The sequence below is a fragment of the Pelmatolapia mariae genome, linkage group LG17, assembly GCF_036321145.2.
Source record: "Pelmatolapia mariae isolate MD_Pm_ZW linkage group LG17, Pm_UMD_F_2, whole genome shotgun sequence".
Classification (NCBI taxonomy): Eukaryota; Metazoa; Chordata; class Actinopteri; order Cichliformes; family Cichlidae; genus Pelmatolapia; species Pelmatolapia mariae.
This window is the reverse complement of record NC_086242.1, coordinates 33,758,394-33,777,687: the sequence shown is the minus strand read 5'-3', so window position 1 is coordinate 33,777,687 and position 19,294 is coordinate 33,758,394. Positions and strand designations below refer to the sequence as shown.

General features: G+C 41.2%; 1 protein-coding gene across 2 annotated transcripts; it reads right to left on the bottom strand.

The window, feature by feature from the left end:
* Window positions 1-7,312: 7,312 nt before the first annotated feature.
* Window positions 7,313-18,156, bottom strand: pgm1 (phosphoglucomutase 1). Of its 2 annotated transcripts, XM_063460440.1 has the most exons (12): window positions 17,810-18,156; window positions 13,456-13,481; window positions 13,319-13,398; window positions 13,049-13,192; window positions 12,710-12,835; window positions 12,331-12,521; window positions 11,344-11,498; window positions 11,121-11,236; window positions 10,892-11,027; window positions 10,389-10,572; window positions 9,908-10,042; window positions 7,313-8,069 (listed from the first exon to the last, which is right to left on the bottom strand). In XM_063460440.1, exons 1-12 carry the CDS (start codon window positions 18,053-18,055, stop codon window positions 7,980-7,982), a joined length of 1,629 nt encoding a protein of 542 aa, XP_063316510.1. In that variant the 5' UTR covers window positions 18,056-18,156; the 3' UTR covers window positions 7,313-7,979. The 2 variants fall into 2 exon arrangements, with proteins under 2 accessions (XP_063316510.1, XP_063316509.1); XM_063460439.1 differs by having other exon boundaries at window positions 13,319-13,481.
* Window positions 18,157-19,294: the final 1,138 nt, after the last annotated feature.

Genomic DNA, 19,294 nt, shown 5'->3' with positions numbered 1-19,294 from the left:
CCTTTCTTAAACCCATATGGACTCAAAGTCATCCCAGAGTACAGGGATAACACTCTTCTAACCCACTGTAAACCCTGGTGCATTCAGTGGTCTGTACAGTGGCCCTAAGAGGGCAGTGCACTGCAAAATAGAAAACACACAAATAAACAGAAACAGACACAAGAAAATTAACTAAAGTCCTTAAAGCTGACTTGGTCTGCTTTTATTATTATTATTATTTAATCTGTTATAGTAATAGATGGATCACATTAAACATGAACAAAGTTTCAATAATAATCTCATCATATGTGCAAAGTAACCCATATGAGCCAAAAGCTCTCAGGGGTTCAGACTTCCCTAAATGCTCATCTTCAGGTAGATATCCCTAATATGGCCATCTCAGGCTCACAGAAATGGTTGTGGGAACAGAAGCCCCACCCACATGCTTTTCAAACCTTCTGTCTACAAGAGGCAGTCAGTCAAATTTAAAGATAGGTGAAATGGAGCTAAAAAGGTCTGTTTCAGTCAGTGGGCGAACTGAGTGGCTGCACAGAGGCCCAGTGTGACAAATAAGGATTGTTTGGAATTGTTAAGCACACAAAGATACTCCAGCAGAACCTGACAATTAAAAACATGGAGCTGGCAGTTAGTATGACAAGTGCCCTTTAGACACATTATTCTCCACTGTGTGACCCTGTTCACTCTGTAGCCAAAACTTTAATTGCTGATCCTTACAAGTACCTGGGGATTTAATTTGACTGACTTATACTGAACACCTTTAAATAAACAAGATTCTTGTCTCGAATTGAAAGATTGCTGTCTTTTTCCAACTACAAAACCAGGATGTAGCCAGTCTTCATGTTTAACCTGAGATATCCCCTGACACTGGAAAAACTGTTTTCAGTTACCTTAAACTTGAAATGGGATGAATTGTAAGCTGTCCTAAAATGAATTACACCCCCTTGGTGTTCTCAAAGCGTCATTGTTGCACGCTTTATGATTCCTGCAACTGTTTTTATTAATTTCTTGTATTATTTATTTATGTTATTTCCATCTGCTAGCTGCATTCTTGTAATTGTTATTGTTCTCAAGTCTCTCTTGAAATGACAGATTAAATGCAGTTTCAGTTAAAACCATCAAATACTCACAAACAAGCAAATCCAGAAACTTTAAGCTCTCTCAAGACTGTTCTGTGTTAAATTTCTTTAATGCTGTGGATTGTATATCAGCACACTTTTGCAGTATCCTTGGTCTGCAACTACTGGAGTAGCTGAGGAAATTAGGAATACATTGATTACGATGGTTGAGAGATATAAAGCAGCCGACTGAAACAGCTGCCTGATCCTCTGATCGAAACCAGGGCTGCGGTCAGTTCATGTAAATAAATATGGCAATTCATGACAAATGAGTGTTCAGCTGCACTTTAACACGTTACATGTAAGAAGTCTTTCATACCCGAGTTTAAAGCTGGCAAGAGGGAATTTTCTTTTAAAGATATACTTGTGCTTAAGTAAATTCATGGTGAAGGAGTGGTGACTTTCAGACACTGAAATATGTCAGGTTGCCACTTTGAGAACTTCTGGTGGATCGTCTTGGGAACCAAGACCTTTATTGCATCTGCATGATTTCACATAAGCAACAAAGGGCTTTTGTTCTCCAGCGATATCACACGGAGAGCAAATTCAAACTAAATAACCCTAAATAACTGTCAAACCAGAAGAAATTGGGCATGACTGATTGCAGTCTGCAGAAAAGTGTGAGGTGACGTGTATCATCTGTAAACCCCGTTTCCCCCTCTGCGAAGCACCTTTTGAGATTTTCAGTTTAAGCAACCGGATGAGTGTTTAGGTTTTCTCCACAGTAGGGAGACTTGGCGGGGTGGAGGAGGCTTTGGAGGGGGGAAGACCTCACTATTGCACTGGCCAAGTAGTGAGTTTACATCTGATATTGGCCTGTTTTTCTTTTTGCCTGATGTCTGTCGACTTCATTTTGACCAAAGCAGGACAAGATTATTAAAATTGCAACCATGCATGCTGAAATCCTCTAACTTTCATGTCGGAGTGGAGCGGGGTTCTAAAGGGCTCTTTGAAGAGCAGATCCCTTGGGCTTTCTGCTGTGGCCACAGCAGTCGGACAGGGAGGCTCTTTGTTAAAAACCAGGCGATGATGTCTCAGTCAATAAAAGAGCATGAAAGTTGATGATGGCAATAATGATAGGCCTTAAAATGGCCTTCCTACATCTTCTCACTATGTTCTCTCTTTCTTTATATCCTAATAACACTAACAGCATGCACTTTTACTTGACGTTCCTTGCAATAACGCTGAAAATGTGTTAGCACTTTGCGCATTCTTCGAGCGGCAGATAACTGAGGACAGTTTTCACCACAGTTTAGACATCTTTAAACAGCTGACAGACTGTCTGGCCTCACTGCGTCGTCTGTTCACCCCACCAACCCCCCAAAACAAAATGTAACTTCATAAGGAACACACTACAATCTGTGCTGATACAACAGCATGCATCATGCAGGGGCCTCTTTCCCTCTGTCAGTTCTTCACTGTGAGCAGGCAGCACCTTTGTGATATACAATTAGGAACTGCAAAGATATCAAATTTCCTGCAAGATAAACTCAAGGAAATAGGTCAGTGTATGCAACGGTGCCAAGGCAACGCTTTATTGTCCTTTTCCTGTCTCTACAAAGTCCTAAATTATGTGAAGTTTCAGTGAGCAGGCCAGTAAAGGGCTGCAGCTGATTGTTGTGTACATCTTCTTTGTTTTGTTTGTATTTGTGTATGGAGTGGGAATAAATGGAGCGATGCGAGAATGACTTTTTTTTGTCTCGTCTGCAACGGTAAATTTTAGCTTGTTGATTTGTGGTAAGGCCTCAGCACCCACGTTTCTTTCATCTTAAATTCTGACATGGTTCCCCCATAGCCCTTTCATCAAACACACACTCCACAGGACAATGGGCCGCATAAGTGTGGTGTCTCCTGGAGTATTTGTTGACTTATTGCCTGCAGAGCCAGAGGAAGAGTTGGAAGGGATTCTAACTGGACCAAATCCAGGCTCCGTGCAATGTTTGGTAAAACTGTGTGGTCAGAACTCATCTTGTCCCAGTTTTTATAGCCTCACACATCATCCTGTACACTTCAGCTCCACACCCGGAAAGTTGAGAGTGTAAAGATGGCGATGACTCATGCGGTGCCTCTACATCCATCAATGCCATTTTTTTAGGGTGTCTAAGACATTTTTAAAATCACACACTGAGCTCAAACTTGTTCACATCTAGAAAATGAACTAGCACATCAAATAAAAACACACTCTATTTATTTCCAGTCTTTAGATTAAAAATATATAATATACAATATAGTGTCATTTACATTATATAAGTAGAGCAAAGACTTTTCATTGGGACTGTGGAACCAATGGAACAGCATGAGCAAAAGACAGATCAAAGTGCCCATCCTAACCTCTGCTCATTGCTTAAAGGGCCTATAACGGGCAGATGTGGTTCAAAACTGGGTCATCTGTTTCCGTGGTCTTGGATCCTGAGACCACAGAATACCTTCAAAGGTCTTTTGAACCACGCCTATTCTGAGCTGGGGGGGTTTTGTGCTGATTTTTTGTTTTTTGCTTATTGCTATACAGTGAGTAATTAAAAAGAAGGCCAGCACATGAGAGATGCTCCACAGTAGCCATGGAAGGACGTGTTTTTATGAGAAGTAACATTCATCTGCTCTTTGTACCAAATGAAAACAAAAGCAAGATGCACAATGCAGGTACAGCAAGTGCACACAAATCCACCTTAAAATGCATATAAACAGAGCACACAGAATGCAAATGCAGTTCATATGCAATGAGCCATACAGTAACATGTGCACAGACACAGACATGGAAGGATTGGTGTTGAAAACGTCTTGAAATTTTACATTTCTTCAGTTGTTGTATTCAGTGTAATGGGTATTAAATTTTTAGATACAGCATCAGCAGATTTAAAATATAATAACGACAATCAGCTTTATTGACCAAGTATGTCTACACATACACAAGGAACTGAGCTGGATGGATGGATGGATAAGATAAGATAAAACAAAACAGTATATACAGTACACTTTGGTGGTGGATATTTTAGGTACAGACACTGTGTGAGTGTCATTAGTGTCCATCAGAGTGACTACCCGTGGAAAAACACTGTACAGATATCTGCTTGCTTTGCTGTACAGTGCTCTGCAGTGGCGACCAGAGGGGAGGACTTGGAACGGGGTGTGATGGGGCTTGCACTGATGTTACCTGCTTGTTTCTGTATTCTGGATTTATACAAATCCTGAATTGAGGGGAAGTCAGCACCAGTGAATTTTTTCTCCAGACCTCACTGTTCATGGTCGTCTGTTCTTGTCCTGTTTGGTGGCTGATCTGAACCATACAGGGATGGATGAGCAGAGAACAGGCTGGATTGTTGAAGATCTCCTGAGGCAGGTTGAACATCCTCTGCTGGGCCTTTTTGATGATTGTGTCTATATTGGGTGACCACTTCTGGATGGAGGAAGGTTCCTCCTGAAATCCATTGTCATCTCTACAGTGTTGAGCATATTGAGCTCTAGGTTGTTCCGATTGCACCACAGGACCAGCTGTTCAACCCCATGTTTGTATGCAGACTCATCGCCATCCTTGATGAGTTTGATAACCGTCATGTCACCTGCTTCCTGTCTGTCAGTAAGTTTGTGATCCACTGACAGATGGAGGCTAGGAGTGGAAGACTTGAGGGATGATGGTGGTAAGAGCTGAAGTGAAGTCTATAAACAGAATTCTAGCATTTGTGCCAGGGCAGTCATGGTGTTGCAGGATGTAGTGCAACACTATGTTGACATCATCCACCGAACCGTTGGACCGGCAGGTAAATTGCAGGGGGTCCAGCAGGGGACATGTGATGTCCTGCATCTAGGTCACAACCAATCTCTCAAAAGATTTCATGACTAGAGACATCTGGGCAACAGGCCTGTGGTCTTTTAACCCAGTGGTAGAGGGTTTGAGCTGTAGCTGTAGCTACAGGTGGTAGAGCAGGTCAGCTACTGACCGGAAGGTTGGTGGTTCAATCCCAGTCTGCCTGCCAAATATCCTTGGGCAAGATACTAACCCCATGTTGATCTCCGATGCATCCATCAGAGTGTGAATGTGTATGAATGTTAGATAGGCACTAACAGTTTAGGGGAAAAAAAGTGCTTGTGTGAATGGGTGTAATAGGGTGAATGAATTAGTTGTATAAAGTGCTTTGAGTGCTCAGATAGAGTAGAAAAGTGCCATATAAGAACCAGTCCATTTCTTGGGGACTGGGATAATTGTATATATGACAGCCACCCTTCCACTGAGACCAAGTCTGATGATGCTTAATAAATTGATCAACTGAAGGGCCAGATGCCTCTCTCAGGTCCCATCAGACTTTTGCTGGATGTTTTTCCCTGATTTTTAAAGACATTACTTTCAGATACTACTCATCTACTGCAATGTCTGTGTTATCTTTGGCATTTTTTGAAGACTCAACAAAAAAATAGGAAGAAATGTGTTTTTTGTTACAGGGTGGTGGCAAAAAAGAGACAATTTAAAACAAAAGGCAGATTTCACAATCAGATCTCCAACAAATGCTTCATCTTTAGGAGGAGAGAGCCCACGTAGGCACCGGGAGAAGATGCAAACTCCACACAGATTGGTCCCAGTCACCCTGAGGATTCAAACCCATGATCTTCTTGTTGCGAGGTGATGGTGCTAACCAAAGCATCACCATGCCATGTATGCATTACACAGAGTGCAGCAGAAAAGCTGCTCATTTTTGCACATTACAGTCAAAAGTACCTCAGAATCTTATTATGATATAATTCTGCTAACATTCAGCATACTAACCTGCAGCATTCTCAAACTACCTTGAAAACGAAGGTCAGTTCTTGAATTTAAGTTTTACTAAAACTATTTTTTACTTTACTTCAAATACTTTAACATGACTAGAGAGCGAAAAGCCCTTGAGAATGGTGTCTTTGTCTGCCACCTCGCCCTTCTTCTTGTATGAAAGCAATGAACAGGCTGCTCTTAGAAAAAAAACCCACACGGCACCATGCCAGCTCCAGAGAAAGCCATTTGGATATCTAATAGCTTTGGACCAGGTCAGCTTAATGTAAGCCTTATTGCGATTACCTGATGTAATGACAGCCAATCCAAATAGAGCCTGTAAGCCATTATGAGCCAAACAAGAGGAACACATTATGCTTTGCGCTATGTCAGCCTGACAGGGTCTGAACAATGCAGCATGAAAAAGTTTCCACCCAGTTACTGCGACTCCTAAGGGGATGGAGAGGAACTGTTTAGGGCAGTTATACGTCCCAAACGTACCTTTGAAGACCAGCAATCAGCCTTAAAACCCCCTATCTGCAATCTTAACGTAAACAAGAGATGAAAGATTTGAAACATTTATTCAGAAATGGCTCTTAATAGAAAACAGCGCCATGTGAAATGTTTTAAAGCCTTAAAAAATAACATAAAAAAAAAAAATCGCAGGAAATGTATATTAACAGTCAGTTGTAACATAATGTCATCAAACAAGAAACTCTTTAGATAGCCGCAAGAAAATACAACTTGATTGGACAGTTAAGTCCAGCTCAGGAACTTTAATTACTTGCTATAGGCTTTGGAGGCATTTGTGCAAACAGGTAGAGCTGTTTGTGCTTAGAATGAAGAGGAATGCCACCAACTTCAAATGTGTATCATGTAAAGAGGACAAAGTTCCCACTAATACAGTACCTAACTTCTCCTGATCTACACCCCCCCTAAAAAAAAAAAAAAAAAAAAAAATTCCATTTGCCGTTACATAGTTTTGGATCCTTTAACTTCCTGACACTATAACTAATTGGCAGGATTACAGAGACCATTGCTAAAACAAGAAGACTTGCGAGGGAGGGAGAGAACGCATCAGTTTATACTTCGCTTTCCTCAGGAATGTCTTTGGAGAGGCATCGTCGTCTTGGAAGCACTTCAGGCTCGTCCTACAGTTTGGCTCGCGCTCTGCTGGAAAAGATCTCAGCATTTACATAGAATAACTTTCAAACTGAACAAAAAGCAATCACTAAACAACCCTACACACACGCACACACACTTTCACATTTGCCTTTTGAATGCTTTGTTTTCTTAATCTGTTTCTGTGCAGTTACCACTTCTCTAAATACCTGCTGTTTTCAAGAAGAAAAGGTACAGTGCCGCTCCATATTTGTGAGAATATGACAGACTAATGAATGACAAGAATTTATTAGACAAATATTTAAAAAAACGGAACAAAGAAACAGGACTACAGTCCTTTTATGTAAGGTTCTTTTATTCACTGGTGGACGTGTTGGTTTGACAGTAACTGGTTTGGTGTATCCCATTAGGCTAATTTGGTGGTTTTGGAAATCAGGAGGAGGAGAAGGCACCAGGTCAGTATGGGGGTGGGGAGTGGAGGGAAAGGGGTGAGGTTTCCCCTAATTGCTGAACTATGGTCAGTTTGGCACTTTTTCAGTTTTATGATATACAGTTTAGGAACAGAGCAGGACAATAACATTATTATTCCTGACATTACATGAAGCACATTTTTTCTTGAAATGAACACAGAGCATGTTACTGAAGCTAGCAAACTTGTTTCTAAAGTCCAATCTTTTCTTCATAACGTTGGAACATAAGCTAATGCATTTATGTCATTTTAAGCTTACAGGACAAGATCAGAACCCTCAGGCAGATGTTCACCAACATTTCAAAGAAAACACCATTAAAGCTCACTGGGTACTAGCATTAGAGAAAGGAAATGGATGACTTTAAGTAAAAATTAAGAGCTGCTCATGTATTCACCCTGCATGTTATTGTCCAGCTCTATTTCTTTAAAAAGAGCCAGAAACTGAAGCCAAGACAGCATTCAAGGGCAGCGTCACCCCAGACAGAGTGTCGGTATCCTGTTGCTGAGCATGAGCGGAGGCAGTGTGGCAACGGAATCATGTGATCACAGTCGGGCCGGTGCGTCCAGTCCTCTCGTGGAGCTGGGAGAGCTTGAGGGCGATGTCTACCAGAGGAGCCAGGATCGCCTAGACGAGATACATAAAGAACAGTGAACGTCGGACTTCCTGTTCAGGTCATTCAGTTTATAGAAGTCCTTCAGTACAAAGCAGCTTCTACTGGTTCTGTATTGCTGACAAGCTGCCGTAAACGCCGCCAGTTTCAGAGCTATGAGCAGAAACGTCAACTAGCAAGGCCCAACTGAAGAGCTGCCAAAATAAAACTAGTTTGGTCCAAAATTTGCTAAGCCCCTTTTTAAGAAGCTCAGTTTTAAGTGGACAAATTACTTTAATTTTATATTTAAATATTGTTTTTAATACCTCAGACATCTTCAAATTCTGAGTTTCCTCTCCTGAGATATTCTGATAGACATTTACTTTTATTCAGTAACTGGAAACCACGGTCTTGTGATCAGGTGACTGACTTGGCTATTGAAGAATATCACGTTTCTTTGCTTTGAGAAACTTGTGTTGCTTTTGCAGTACGCTTTGGGCGGTTATCCATTTGCACCACAAAGCTCTGTCTGCTTGCAGCTTTTAAATGAATCTGAGCAGAGACTACAGTCATCCTGCTACTTCTATCAGCAGTCACATCATTAATAAGCACTAGTAATCCAGTTCCAATGGCAGCCATAACATCGGAATTATGAGTCGTTTCTCCTTACTTTTCTCTTCCCATCATTGTAGTAAAAGATCATCTTGATTTCATCTCTCCACTTTTTCCCCCAAACTATGCAGACTTTCTGACCTTCATGGTCCTCAATCCAAATCTAATTTAAAAACAACAACCACCAGTGGTTTGCAGCTACTTGTAAACCTTATTATGATCATCAACTTCTGAACAGGCCTCACCTGGCCATCAAACTGCTTGTCAATATAGTTATTTGTGAGTTGGAAATCAGTCATCACAGAGTGATTACTGATTGATGTCAAATCCACTTCGGTGGTCTACAGAGGCAAAACTACAAAAAGTGTGGCCTTGCCCAACAAGGGCTCAACTCTATATTCTTAAATCTACTATTTTTTAAGAACGATTAAATTAGAAGAATCTATAAAACGTGACCAACATCGAACACGATTAACTGTGACAAAACACGGCGCAGCGGATTCATAAAATAAGCGCTTTTTGTATCACAGTTTTGTGTGAGGTACTTTCTTTTCTTCTCTAAATCCACACAGAAAGGAGGTCACCCCATGGGTGTGTAAATCAAACCCACCCAAAGTCAGCCAACTGAACCATTAACCTGCTGGCCATTTATCTGTCAAGCTCTGATTCTGAAGCGGTATGTTTCTGCTTATCTGTTCATTCATAGTGTCCAAGCGCTGAAAAGGATAAAGAGCTGGAGCAGAACTTTTTCTTTCTTGTACTACATCACCTCCCTGTCTGCACCATTCAAAATTATTTTATGAAGTGTGTCTAGTTGGAACTTGCACTCTTCATTTTTTCTTACAAGTCGAGATAAGGTGCCATAAGTCAAAACTTGGCCAAACATCTCCATCATCTCATCTCCCATGCTGAATAGAATCTCTCAAACTGTGTTTTGTTTTTGTTTTTTTGTTGAGGGCTCCACCCAGTGCTAGCTGGCCATCGTACACGTTACTGATCATTCCAAGCAACCCAAAAGGTCTAAAGCCCATGTGAATATTAAACTGCTCTGATATAGATGGATAATGGGGTGACAACCTTTATAAATATCTTTCTTTTTTCCCCTCCCTCCTAAACGATTATTCACACGCACGCAAAAAAAAGATTTGTGAAAAAAGAAAAAAAACTTTGTAACTGTTTATTTTCCTATCTGATGACTTCATTGTCTAATCTTTTTCCTCCCTGGATCCAACCAGCTGGGATTACTCCTCTCTGTCCTCACCTGTGGATCCTGGTAAATCTTCTGCGCGTCCTTCTCGTAGCTGTCTATGTAGAGCCTGATGGTTGCTCCAGCACTGCCTGTACCGCTGAGACGGAAAATGACCCTCGAACCATCGGAGAAGATGATTCGGAGGCCCTGGGAGAGCGAAACAGAAACAAAGATGTAAGAGATGGTGACAAATTCAAATATCGACTGAGCAGTAACATGTGGTTATATAATGTACGAGGTGGGAGTTATTCCATGTGTGTATGCACAGGGGTATGACCTCATCAGGTATTTTGCCAGCTTTTGAAACGCATCATTAGCAGGTCTGATTTTAATACGGAATCTCTGTTTTAAATTGGATACAGACTCTTAGTAGCATCTGAAGTGGAAAAAAACAACAACTCTAAAACATGAGGCAAGCAGAGCATTGTTGCAGGATATTGTGTAAATTGTGGACTGCAAATATTAATGGGGGTCTGTCTTGCATGCTGCTCACCTGGTTTTTGGAAACACTCCCATCGACAGGGTCTGTATAGGCAAAATTATCAGCGATGGCCACCTCGTAGGTCTTATCGCCTGATGAGAACTTCTTTCCTTTAAAGGATGGATCGGACATTGCCGCCTCCAGATCCTTCATCATCTTATTGGCAGCATCTGAGTCAACTTCCTCGTAGTCGTACCTGGATGTGAAGTTAGACCAAGATTTTAAAAATATACATAGGAACTCATTTTCAACTACTTTCAATAATGACACATTTTTAATCTGAAGAGAGAAAAGTAAAGAAAGTTTAATTATAACTGTTGCACCACTTGTGCTGTATTTCTCCAATTTGCCACTGAAAGGCGCCATTTCTGCATTGTCTCAAGCAGAGTTTTTAAAAATGCTTTGACAGTGGTGTTTAAAAATTCTTAACACTGTCAACAGTGTTTAAAAAAACCCTCATCTTTTAGGATTCAAACTCTCATTTCATAAGTCGTAATGCAGGCATCTCCTCTGACCTGGTGAAAAAGTTCCTGCCAAACTTCTGCCAGTGATCTTTCATTATCTCCTCCACGCTCTGTTTCCTGGTGGCTAAGATTGACAGCCACGCAAGCACCGCCCACAAGCCGTCCTTCTCACGGATATGATCCGAGCCTGTTTATTAGCATAGAGAGATGTGATTGGGTGAGGGGCAATTCTTACTGGTGTCACAGCTAAAAAAAGAAAAATGTGATGACCGAGTCTCACCAGTGCCAAAGCTCTCCTCTCCACACAGAGAGAGTTTACCAGCATCCATCAAATTCCCAAAGAACTTCCAGCCAGTTGGAGTCTCATACAGGTCCATCTGCAGCGTTTTAGCCACACTGAAACACACAGATTACATCATATAAGGAAAAAAAAAAGGATTCCTGATTGGCACTCTTTCCAATTTACCCAAAAATATAAAAACTATGCGTGTTTTGGTTTTTACTTGTCCAAGGCTCCACTGGTAGGCATGCTACGGGCCAGTCCTTTGACGCCGGTCTTCTGGAAGTACGGGATGCTTTTGATGTTGGCAGCAATGACAGCCACAGAGTCCGAGGGGTTCACAAAGAAGCCATGTTTACCCAGCACCATGTTGCGATCCTGAAGAGGGGACAAAAAGATGGCAATCCTGAGCTGTGATATTACTTTACTCATTTACACTGTAAACACTGCAATAGTTACATCCTTTTTGCACACACCCTTTTCTTACCCTTTTTCTAATGTTGCTGTCAATTTTCTTGATATTTTTTCTTATAATCACACCTGTCAACCCTGGATATTTATTATTTGGTGATTTGTGTATATTGTGCTATTCCTTATATCTTAACATATTGTACTGTTAAATAGTCTAGTCTGTTTTTGTTAATGTTACTGTACTGGAGCAACTGTAACCCACATAATTTCCTTAGGGATTAATAAAGTATGCTGATTCTGATTTGGTAATCGGCAGCAGATAGGTTTAGTGTCAGTACTTCCTGAAAAAAGCTTTTAAAACCCTTCAAATCCCAAAGTATATAATTTTTGTAAAACATTTCTTAGATTATATTGATAATTTTGAAGACAAGTTGACCAAATATTTCTTGTTATTTCTTTCTGTTAAGCATTTGGTCTGTTCCTTTCATGAAACACGATAGCTGTCAGGAGGAAGGGCGAGGAAAACAGCTAACTAAAAACATTCCACATTAAGTGCTGTTCCAAAGTTTAAATGAGTTCAATTCAATCTCACTCTGGGAAGTAGGCCTAAAATTTTGATTGACTCTCATGTAATAAAGAAAATATAAACTTTGAATGAAAACTTATTAGATTAAATACATTCTGAGTGATCTAATATCACAGATTGATATCCAGGTCCAGACTTCATAACTCTGCCGCCCAGCTCTTGCCAATACAGCTGTTAAATGATCCTTTATTAGGGGAATGCTGAAGAACTTACACCATCACCATCAAATGCAGCTCCAAAGTCATATTCTCCACCTTTCATGGTTTTGACCAGGTCAGCAGCATAGGTCAAGTTGGGGTCAGGGTGGTGACCACCAAAGTCTTCCTGGGGGACACAATTGACTGCAGAGTTTGCTGGAGACCCCAGCTCTTCACACACTATCTTCTTCACATAAGGACCAACCACTAGAGGGAGTAAGAGCGCCATTAATAAAGGACATCACATGTCGCCATGGTCACTAACGGAACAAACTTTCCTTTACACTGTGACGCACAAAGATTATTTCCGTTTGTGTTGCCTGTTGGTAATTTATTCAATTTAGGAACTAGCATCCACTGTTTGAATGACCGATTTGATACATGGTCATCCCTACCTCCATGCATGGCATCCAGTCTGACATTAATGTGATTGGCTCCTGAAAGAAGCTCCTTCAATGCAGCAAAGTCAAAGATCCCCCTTAGCATCTCTGCATAGTCATCAACTGAGTCCACAATCTCCACTGAGATAAATTAAGAGGGAAAAGCAAAGTTGGCACACAAGTCCTGGCACAAATCACAGCAGTACATGAAATTACAAAGCAACATGTATTCAAGATTTGAATAGACTAGAACATGTGTTTACAAAGAGAAGAGAGTTCAAGACGTTGGTATTAATTTAACAAATTTTTCATCTTTCAGTTAAAGATAGGATTCTGCATCCCTGGGTCTGTTACCTGTGAAGGGCTTGAAAGTGTCCACTTCAAAGGTCTGCTTGCCAATCTTAGACAAATCCACTTTGAGGTCTGGGCAGATGTGATACTCCTGCAGGCTTTTGCTGATCTCAAATATTTTATTTGTGATGCCCTCTGGAGCAGGTCCTACGGACAAAGTTAAACACTGGTTAGAAACCAGGCAATGCCCAAATATGGAACATTGAGCAGTGCTCAAACTATGACTTGGACTATAGTGATTAGAGAAACAGTGGGTCTGTGCACTCGTCTCACCTCCGCTGGAAATGTTGTACTTGATGCCAAAGTCTCCATTGGGGCCTCCGGGGTTGTGACTGGCTGTGAGGATGATGCCACCCACTGCTTTTATCTTGCGGATCACACAGGAGACTGCTGGGGTGGACATGATGCCATTGTGACCAATCACTAGGTGATTTATCTGCAGGCAGGAACAGATGCACACGCGCAAATTAATGGACATAGGCAAAAGTGTGTGTTTGTTCACACCTCCAACCATAATGTACAAGTAATAATGGTACTGATGCTCCATGCAAAAGACTAAATTAAACACCTTTTCCATTGACTAACCTTGAGAAGGTTATCCACACCTTCCTCCAACATCCATCCTGAATTATTCCAGGTTTTTTTTTTTGTTTTTAAATATGTCAGATTTTGCAAATCATTATTGGAGCTAACCCAAAACACTGCTGATTGATGACAGCTTGAACTTATTTCACCCATCTTTGCACCATTATACTGGGTAGCTGTGCAGTTTATATTTCATTATAAATTTTGTTTACATGCAAGAGCTTGCATGGGCTCGCCCCGGACTATGTTATTAAACTTTTTACAATAGTATTGCCCAATACCAAGTGGTTAGATCAGCTGAACAGCAGCTGTGAGTAGCACCAGACTGGCTCTTACAGCCAATATTAGGTCCTCTAACACACTAAGGGTATTCAAATCTGAAATCCCAAGCCGTGTACCAGTTTATTAATGAGTGATGAGTCTACCCTATAATGAAACTCAGGTCTGACAAAACTGCAAGATGAGCTGACGAGTTCCATTTGCTGCTTTCAGCTGGCTGTAAAAGTTTGTCCCTGTAAGACCCTCAAAGTGAGAGATATGTGTGCATTTATATATGTGAAACCAAAGTTTTAAATCCAGTAAGTGCAAATCTACAGTGGCCCTGAGAGGTCAAACACACTGCAACTTAAGAAAATATCAGCAAATAGGAAAAAACACAGCAAAAGTTCACAAAACACCACAGGAGTGATTAAAAGGAGACAATGTGCATGACAAGTTGCTCTAAACACCTAATAGAAAACATATATGCAGTATTAAATGAATCATGCGAGTTAAAGACATTAGCTCGAGTCTTTTTTCCAAAGCACAACATACAGTCAGGTCCATAAATATTGGGACATTGACACAATCCTAACATTTTTGGCTCTATACACCACCACAATGGATTCCAAATGAAACGAACAAGATGTGCTTTAACTGCAGACTGTCAGCTTTTATTTGAGGGTATTTACATCCAAATCAGGTGAACGGTGTAGGAATTACGACAGTTTGTATATGTGCCTCCCACTTCTTAAGGGACCAAAAGTAATGGGACAATTGGCTTCTAAGCTGTTCCATGGCCAGGTGTGTGTTATTCCCTCATTACCCCAATTACAATGAACAAATAAAAGGTCCAGAGTTCATTTCAAGTGTGCTGTTTGCATTTGGAACCTGTTGCTATCAACTGCCAGGATGAGATCCAAAGAGCTGTCACTACCAGTGAAGCAAGCCATCATTAGGCTGAAAAAACAAAACACTGGTGGAGTCTTCTCTTGATTGTTGACTCTGACACTATCAGAGAGATAGCAGAGAGATAGCAAAAACATTAGGCGTGGCCAAAACAACTGTTTGGAACATCCTCAAAAAGAAGGAACGCACCGGTGAGCTCAGCAACACCAAAAGACCCGGGAGACCACGGAAAACAACTGTGGTGGATGACCGAAGAATCCTTTCCCTGGTGAAGAAAAAACCCTTCACAACAGTTGGCCAGATCAAGAACACTCTCCAGGAGGTAGGTGTATGTGTGTCAGAGTCAACAATCAAGAGAAGACTCCACCAGTGTGAATACAGAGGGTTCACCACAAGATGTAAACCTTTGGTGAGACCCAAAAACAGGAAGGCCAGATTAGTTCGCCAAACGACATCTAAAAAAGCCTTCACAGTTCTGGAATGGCATCCTATGGACAGATGAGACCAAGATTAACTTGTAGCAGAGTGATGGAAAGAGAAGAGTATGGAGACGGAAAGGAACTGCTCATGATCCTAAGCATACCACCTCATCAGTGAAGCATTGTGGTGGAAGTGTCATGGCGTGGGCATGTATGGCTGCCAGTGGAACTGGTTCTCTTGTATTTATTGATGATGTGACTGCTGACAAAAGCAGCACAATGAATTCTGAAGTGTTTCGTGCAATATTATCTGCTCATATTCAGACAAATGCTTCAAAACTCATTGGACGGCGCTTCACAGTGCAGGTGGACAACGACCCAAAGCATACTGCAAAAGCAACCAAAGAGGTTTTGAAGGGAAAGAAGTGGACTGTTTTGCAATGGCCAAGTCAATCACCTGACCTGAATCCGATTGAGCATGTATTTCACTTGCTGAAGACAAAACTGAAGGTAAAATGCCCCAAGAACAAGCAGGAACTGAAGACTGTTGCAGTAGAGGCCTGGCAGAGCATCACCAGGGATGGAACCCGGCGTCTGGTGATGTCTATGTGTTCCAGACTTCAGGCTGTGATTAACTGTAAAGGATTTGCAACCAAGTATTAAAAAATGATGTTTGATTTATGGTTCTTATTCTGTCCCATTACTTTTGGTCCCTTAAGAAGTGGGAGGCACATTTGCAAACTGTTGTAATTCCTACACCGTTCACCTGATTTGGATGTAAATACCCTCAAATAAAAGCTGACAGTCTGCAGTTAAAGCACGTCTTGTTCGTTTCATTTGGGATCCATTGTGGTTGTGTATGGAGCCAAAAATGTTAGAATTGTGTCGATGTCCCAATATTTATGGACCTGACTGTAGATGAATCCTCAACTTCTTTTAAGTTCATCTCGGTACATTCCTTCACATGTTTCGGTTTTCTGTCACCTCCGCCGTTTTTTTATTCAACTTCTATTGTGTTTTGTGTACTTTTGCAGCATTTTTTTTTAGATTTGTATTGTGTTTATAAGCTGCAGTGCATTTGACCTCTCAGGGCCACCATACAAATCACATTTGTTTATAGCCAGCTATATTATGACCTGAGCTGGCCCTGCTGCCCAGTGCTTTACAAGTGCTGCAGAATAGGTTATATTTTGACTCCTTTCATAGTTTTGAAATCATGGCGTTATCGCCGTCTATTTAACCACACAATGGTTTGCTTTGTGCAATCACACGGGCAGTAGTGCATCTCTCTGTAACTTATGATACAATTTCACCCAGATTTCCTAATATAGACCCAAAATTACAAATGCCAACCAAGATTTGCCATCTTTGTGCAACTTACACCTACTTTCATTAGAGGAACCCTCCATTTAGCAATGCTTCTTTGCATTAGCTACAAGAAGGACAGAGGCCATCTAATGAGAAGGAAGGTCACAGATCAAGGTTAGACTACAATGAATATGTCCTCTCAGAGAGTGATGAGGTTACCTTGCAAATAAATAAGAAGGTAATAGGGTTTGATAATATTATGTTGATGCATTCTCACTGTGCATTTCTCATTTATGCACAAGATACAGAGCAACATGACCGGCTGCAGACCACGCCCCCCGATGGCCTAAAATCGTTTGAGTAACATCAGTGTGGAGGCAGCCAGTAACCACACATTCAATGAAACACCACAACGTTGGCTTATCGTGCCTTCTTTCCCAACATCTAAACTCGTTTTGTTCCCTTTTAGAGAGTTGGGCAAGACGGACCAAGAGCCTAAAAAAAATATCCAATGATTGAAAAACGCCGAGTCAGAGTGTAAATGTCAGAGGTAAGGGTCTGACATGCAAGCGACCTCCTTCGTGCACTTTATCCAAAAGATCACCACGGTCAAGCAGGCTACCGGAGACAGTGCATGGAAATCCAGAGGGGGGATGGCGATACGTGCCAAAGGTTCACAGACTGCTTTGGACCTTATGGAACAGTCAAGTAGTTTTCCATAAACACAGTTTGAATGAACTGGGGCCAATATCAAGGCGCAGATACAGGCAGGAATGTCATTCAGGATTCAGCGCTGTCTCTCGTGGTTAGGACAGCTTGTAAGAGCACGTATGGCTGATTAGCCAACCCCAATTGTAGTCATTGACTTTAAAGCATTGCATAACTTTACATGAACCCATTTAATATAGAACTGAACAGCACCTCTCGCAACATTTTAACATGCAGAACGTAATCCATGTTTAAATACGTACATTTACGCTAGCAAGTTAATAATACATGACCTGACAGCAAATATTTTGAGCATTTGGTCGTTCTCTCGGTTAGCATTAAGCTACTTAAGTTACTCTAGCTTTCTAGGTAGCAAACTTTTATTTTTTAAACTAACCAAATAATGTCAAACTAGTCAACAGACTAGTTATTTAGGAATACATCTGATATACTTGACCGCTAGCTTGATGTGAGCCTGCTAGCTTACAAGCTATTCTATAGGAACAGACTCAGTGAGCTACACACACACATACAGCAAGGACAGCAAAGGTGAACAATATTTCGTTCTGCTACTGACCCCGTTGGCAGCTGAAATCTGGACGATCAGCTGAATAGCGTCTTTCATGAAAAACCTGCCATCCCCTCCCACCACCAGAGTGGCCGTCTGGCGCTCGGCAGGCTCGATGACAGAGATAATGCTCTGGATGAAGTTTTCCGCATAGTGCTGGTTCTGCTGAAACACCGTCACCCTCTTCCTCAGACCGCTAGTCCCGGGCTTCTGGTCCGTGTACGGCTTGGTCTTCACTGTCGTAATTTTCACCATTTTTGACCCCCAGCGAGCACCAATGGTCACCCCCGTGTAATCCGCAGTCCGGTCCGACAAGCAGGCGACTGCAGTGTCGGAGCAGCCACAAGTACACACCGGGCAACTCCCCCTTCAAACACCCGCCCTCCCGGTTTAAAGAGAAAGGAGGGTTTAAGGAAGAGTTCTTCACTCTCAACACCAGCGCAAACAGAAAGGTAGAAAAGTCAAAATTCATACAGCTTTTCAGCCATTCTTGGATATTGCTTAAAAAGGAATTTATATAACTGCAATATGTGGGAAAATGTCCACAGGGCTGTAGGCAAAATTCTAGAAACCGTAGGGATACGCCCCCCACCAACATTAAGATAAAGTTACTGATGAAACGCTCTAATCACAACTCAGGAGCTCATGTTGGATATTAAATAATACAAAAATATGTTATTTGTGTTGTTTTATTTGCACTATATTTTTAAAAGTCACACACCCAGCTTTTTGATCAATGGTCTGATTTATTGAAATCTAATCCATCCCCTAAGTGTCTGAGATCTATTAGCCACTAACACCAAAAACAATAATATTTGCATTTTTTAAAAGATCTAAATAGTGTTATACATACATTTTCATAACATTATTGAATACAGAATTATGATAGACTCTTTATTCGTAAAGTGATCATTTTCGGTGGTTTAAAGTGGTCAAATTTAAACACTGAGTGAGAATACAAATCTTCCCTACAGTTCATCCACTGTATGAAACAAGCAGTTTCTATTGTGTGAGAACGAAGTTACACCTGCAATACTCATAGAAAAAGATGTATCGGTTTATTTGCAGGGTAACGCTTGCGACATAGCCAGTTTCGACCCATTGCTGTTTGCCTTTTGCTTCACAGTGTTTGATCAACATAAGTAGAACAAAGTTTACCGTCAGATCTGTCAAAACAGAAGGTTGTCCTTATGTAAGTACAGAAGTACTGTGCAAAATCTTTAAACTGCCCCTTATTTCTTCATATTGTGCTGAGAAATGGAAAATAGGTGCAACAATTTATAGAAACATGTGCAAACTTAAACATAAATACAGCACTGCTACAATAATGTTGAGGTCCAGTCTATGTGGAGGCCAATCCATGACTGATAGTATTCCATTGTGTCTTCTTCTATCTAGGTATGCTTTCACTGAATTGTGTTTGGGATCAGACTACAAAAACAGAGGCTCCATATGTTTTGCATATGGCTGTGGGCTCACTGTTGCACCTCTCTC

Coding starts and splice junctions, on each gene's coding strand:
- pgm1 (XM_063460439.1), bottom strand. CDS start 18,055: ATGGTGAAAATTACGACAGTGAAGACCAAGCCGTACACGGACCAGAAG. Junction 13,482..17,809: donor AGATTTCAGCTGCCAACGGG/GTCAGTAGCAGA, acceptor TCCTGCCTGCAG/ATAAATCACCTAGTGATTGG. Junction 10,573..10,891: donor GGCAGGAACTTTTTCACCAG/GTCAGAGGAGAT, acceptor CTTCACATCCAG/GTACGACTACGAGGAAGTTG.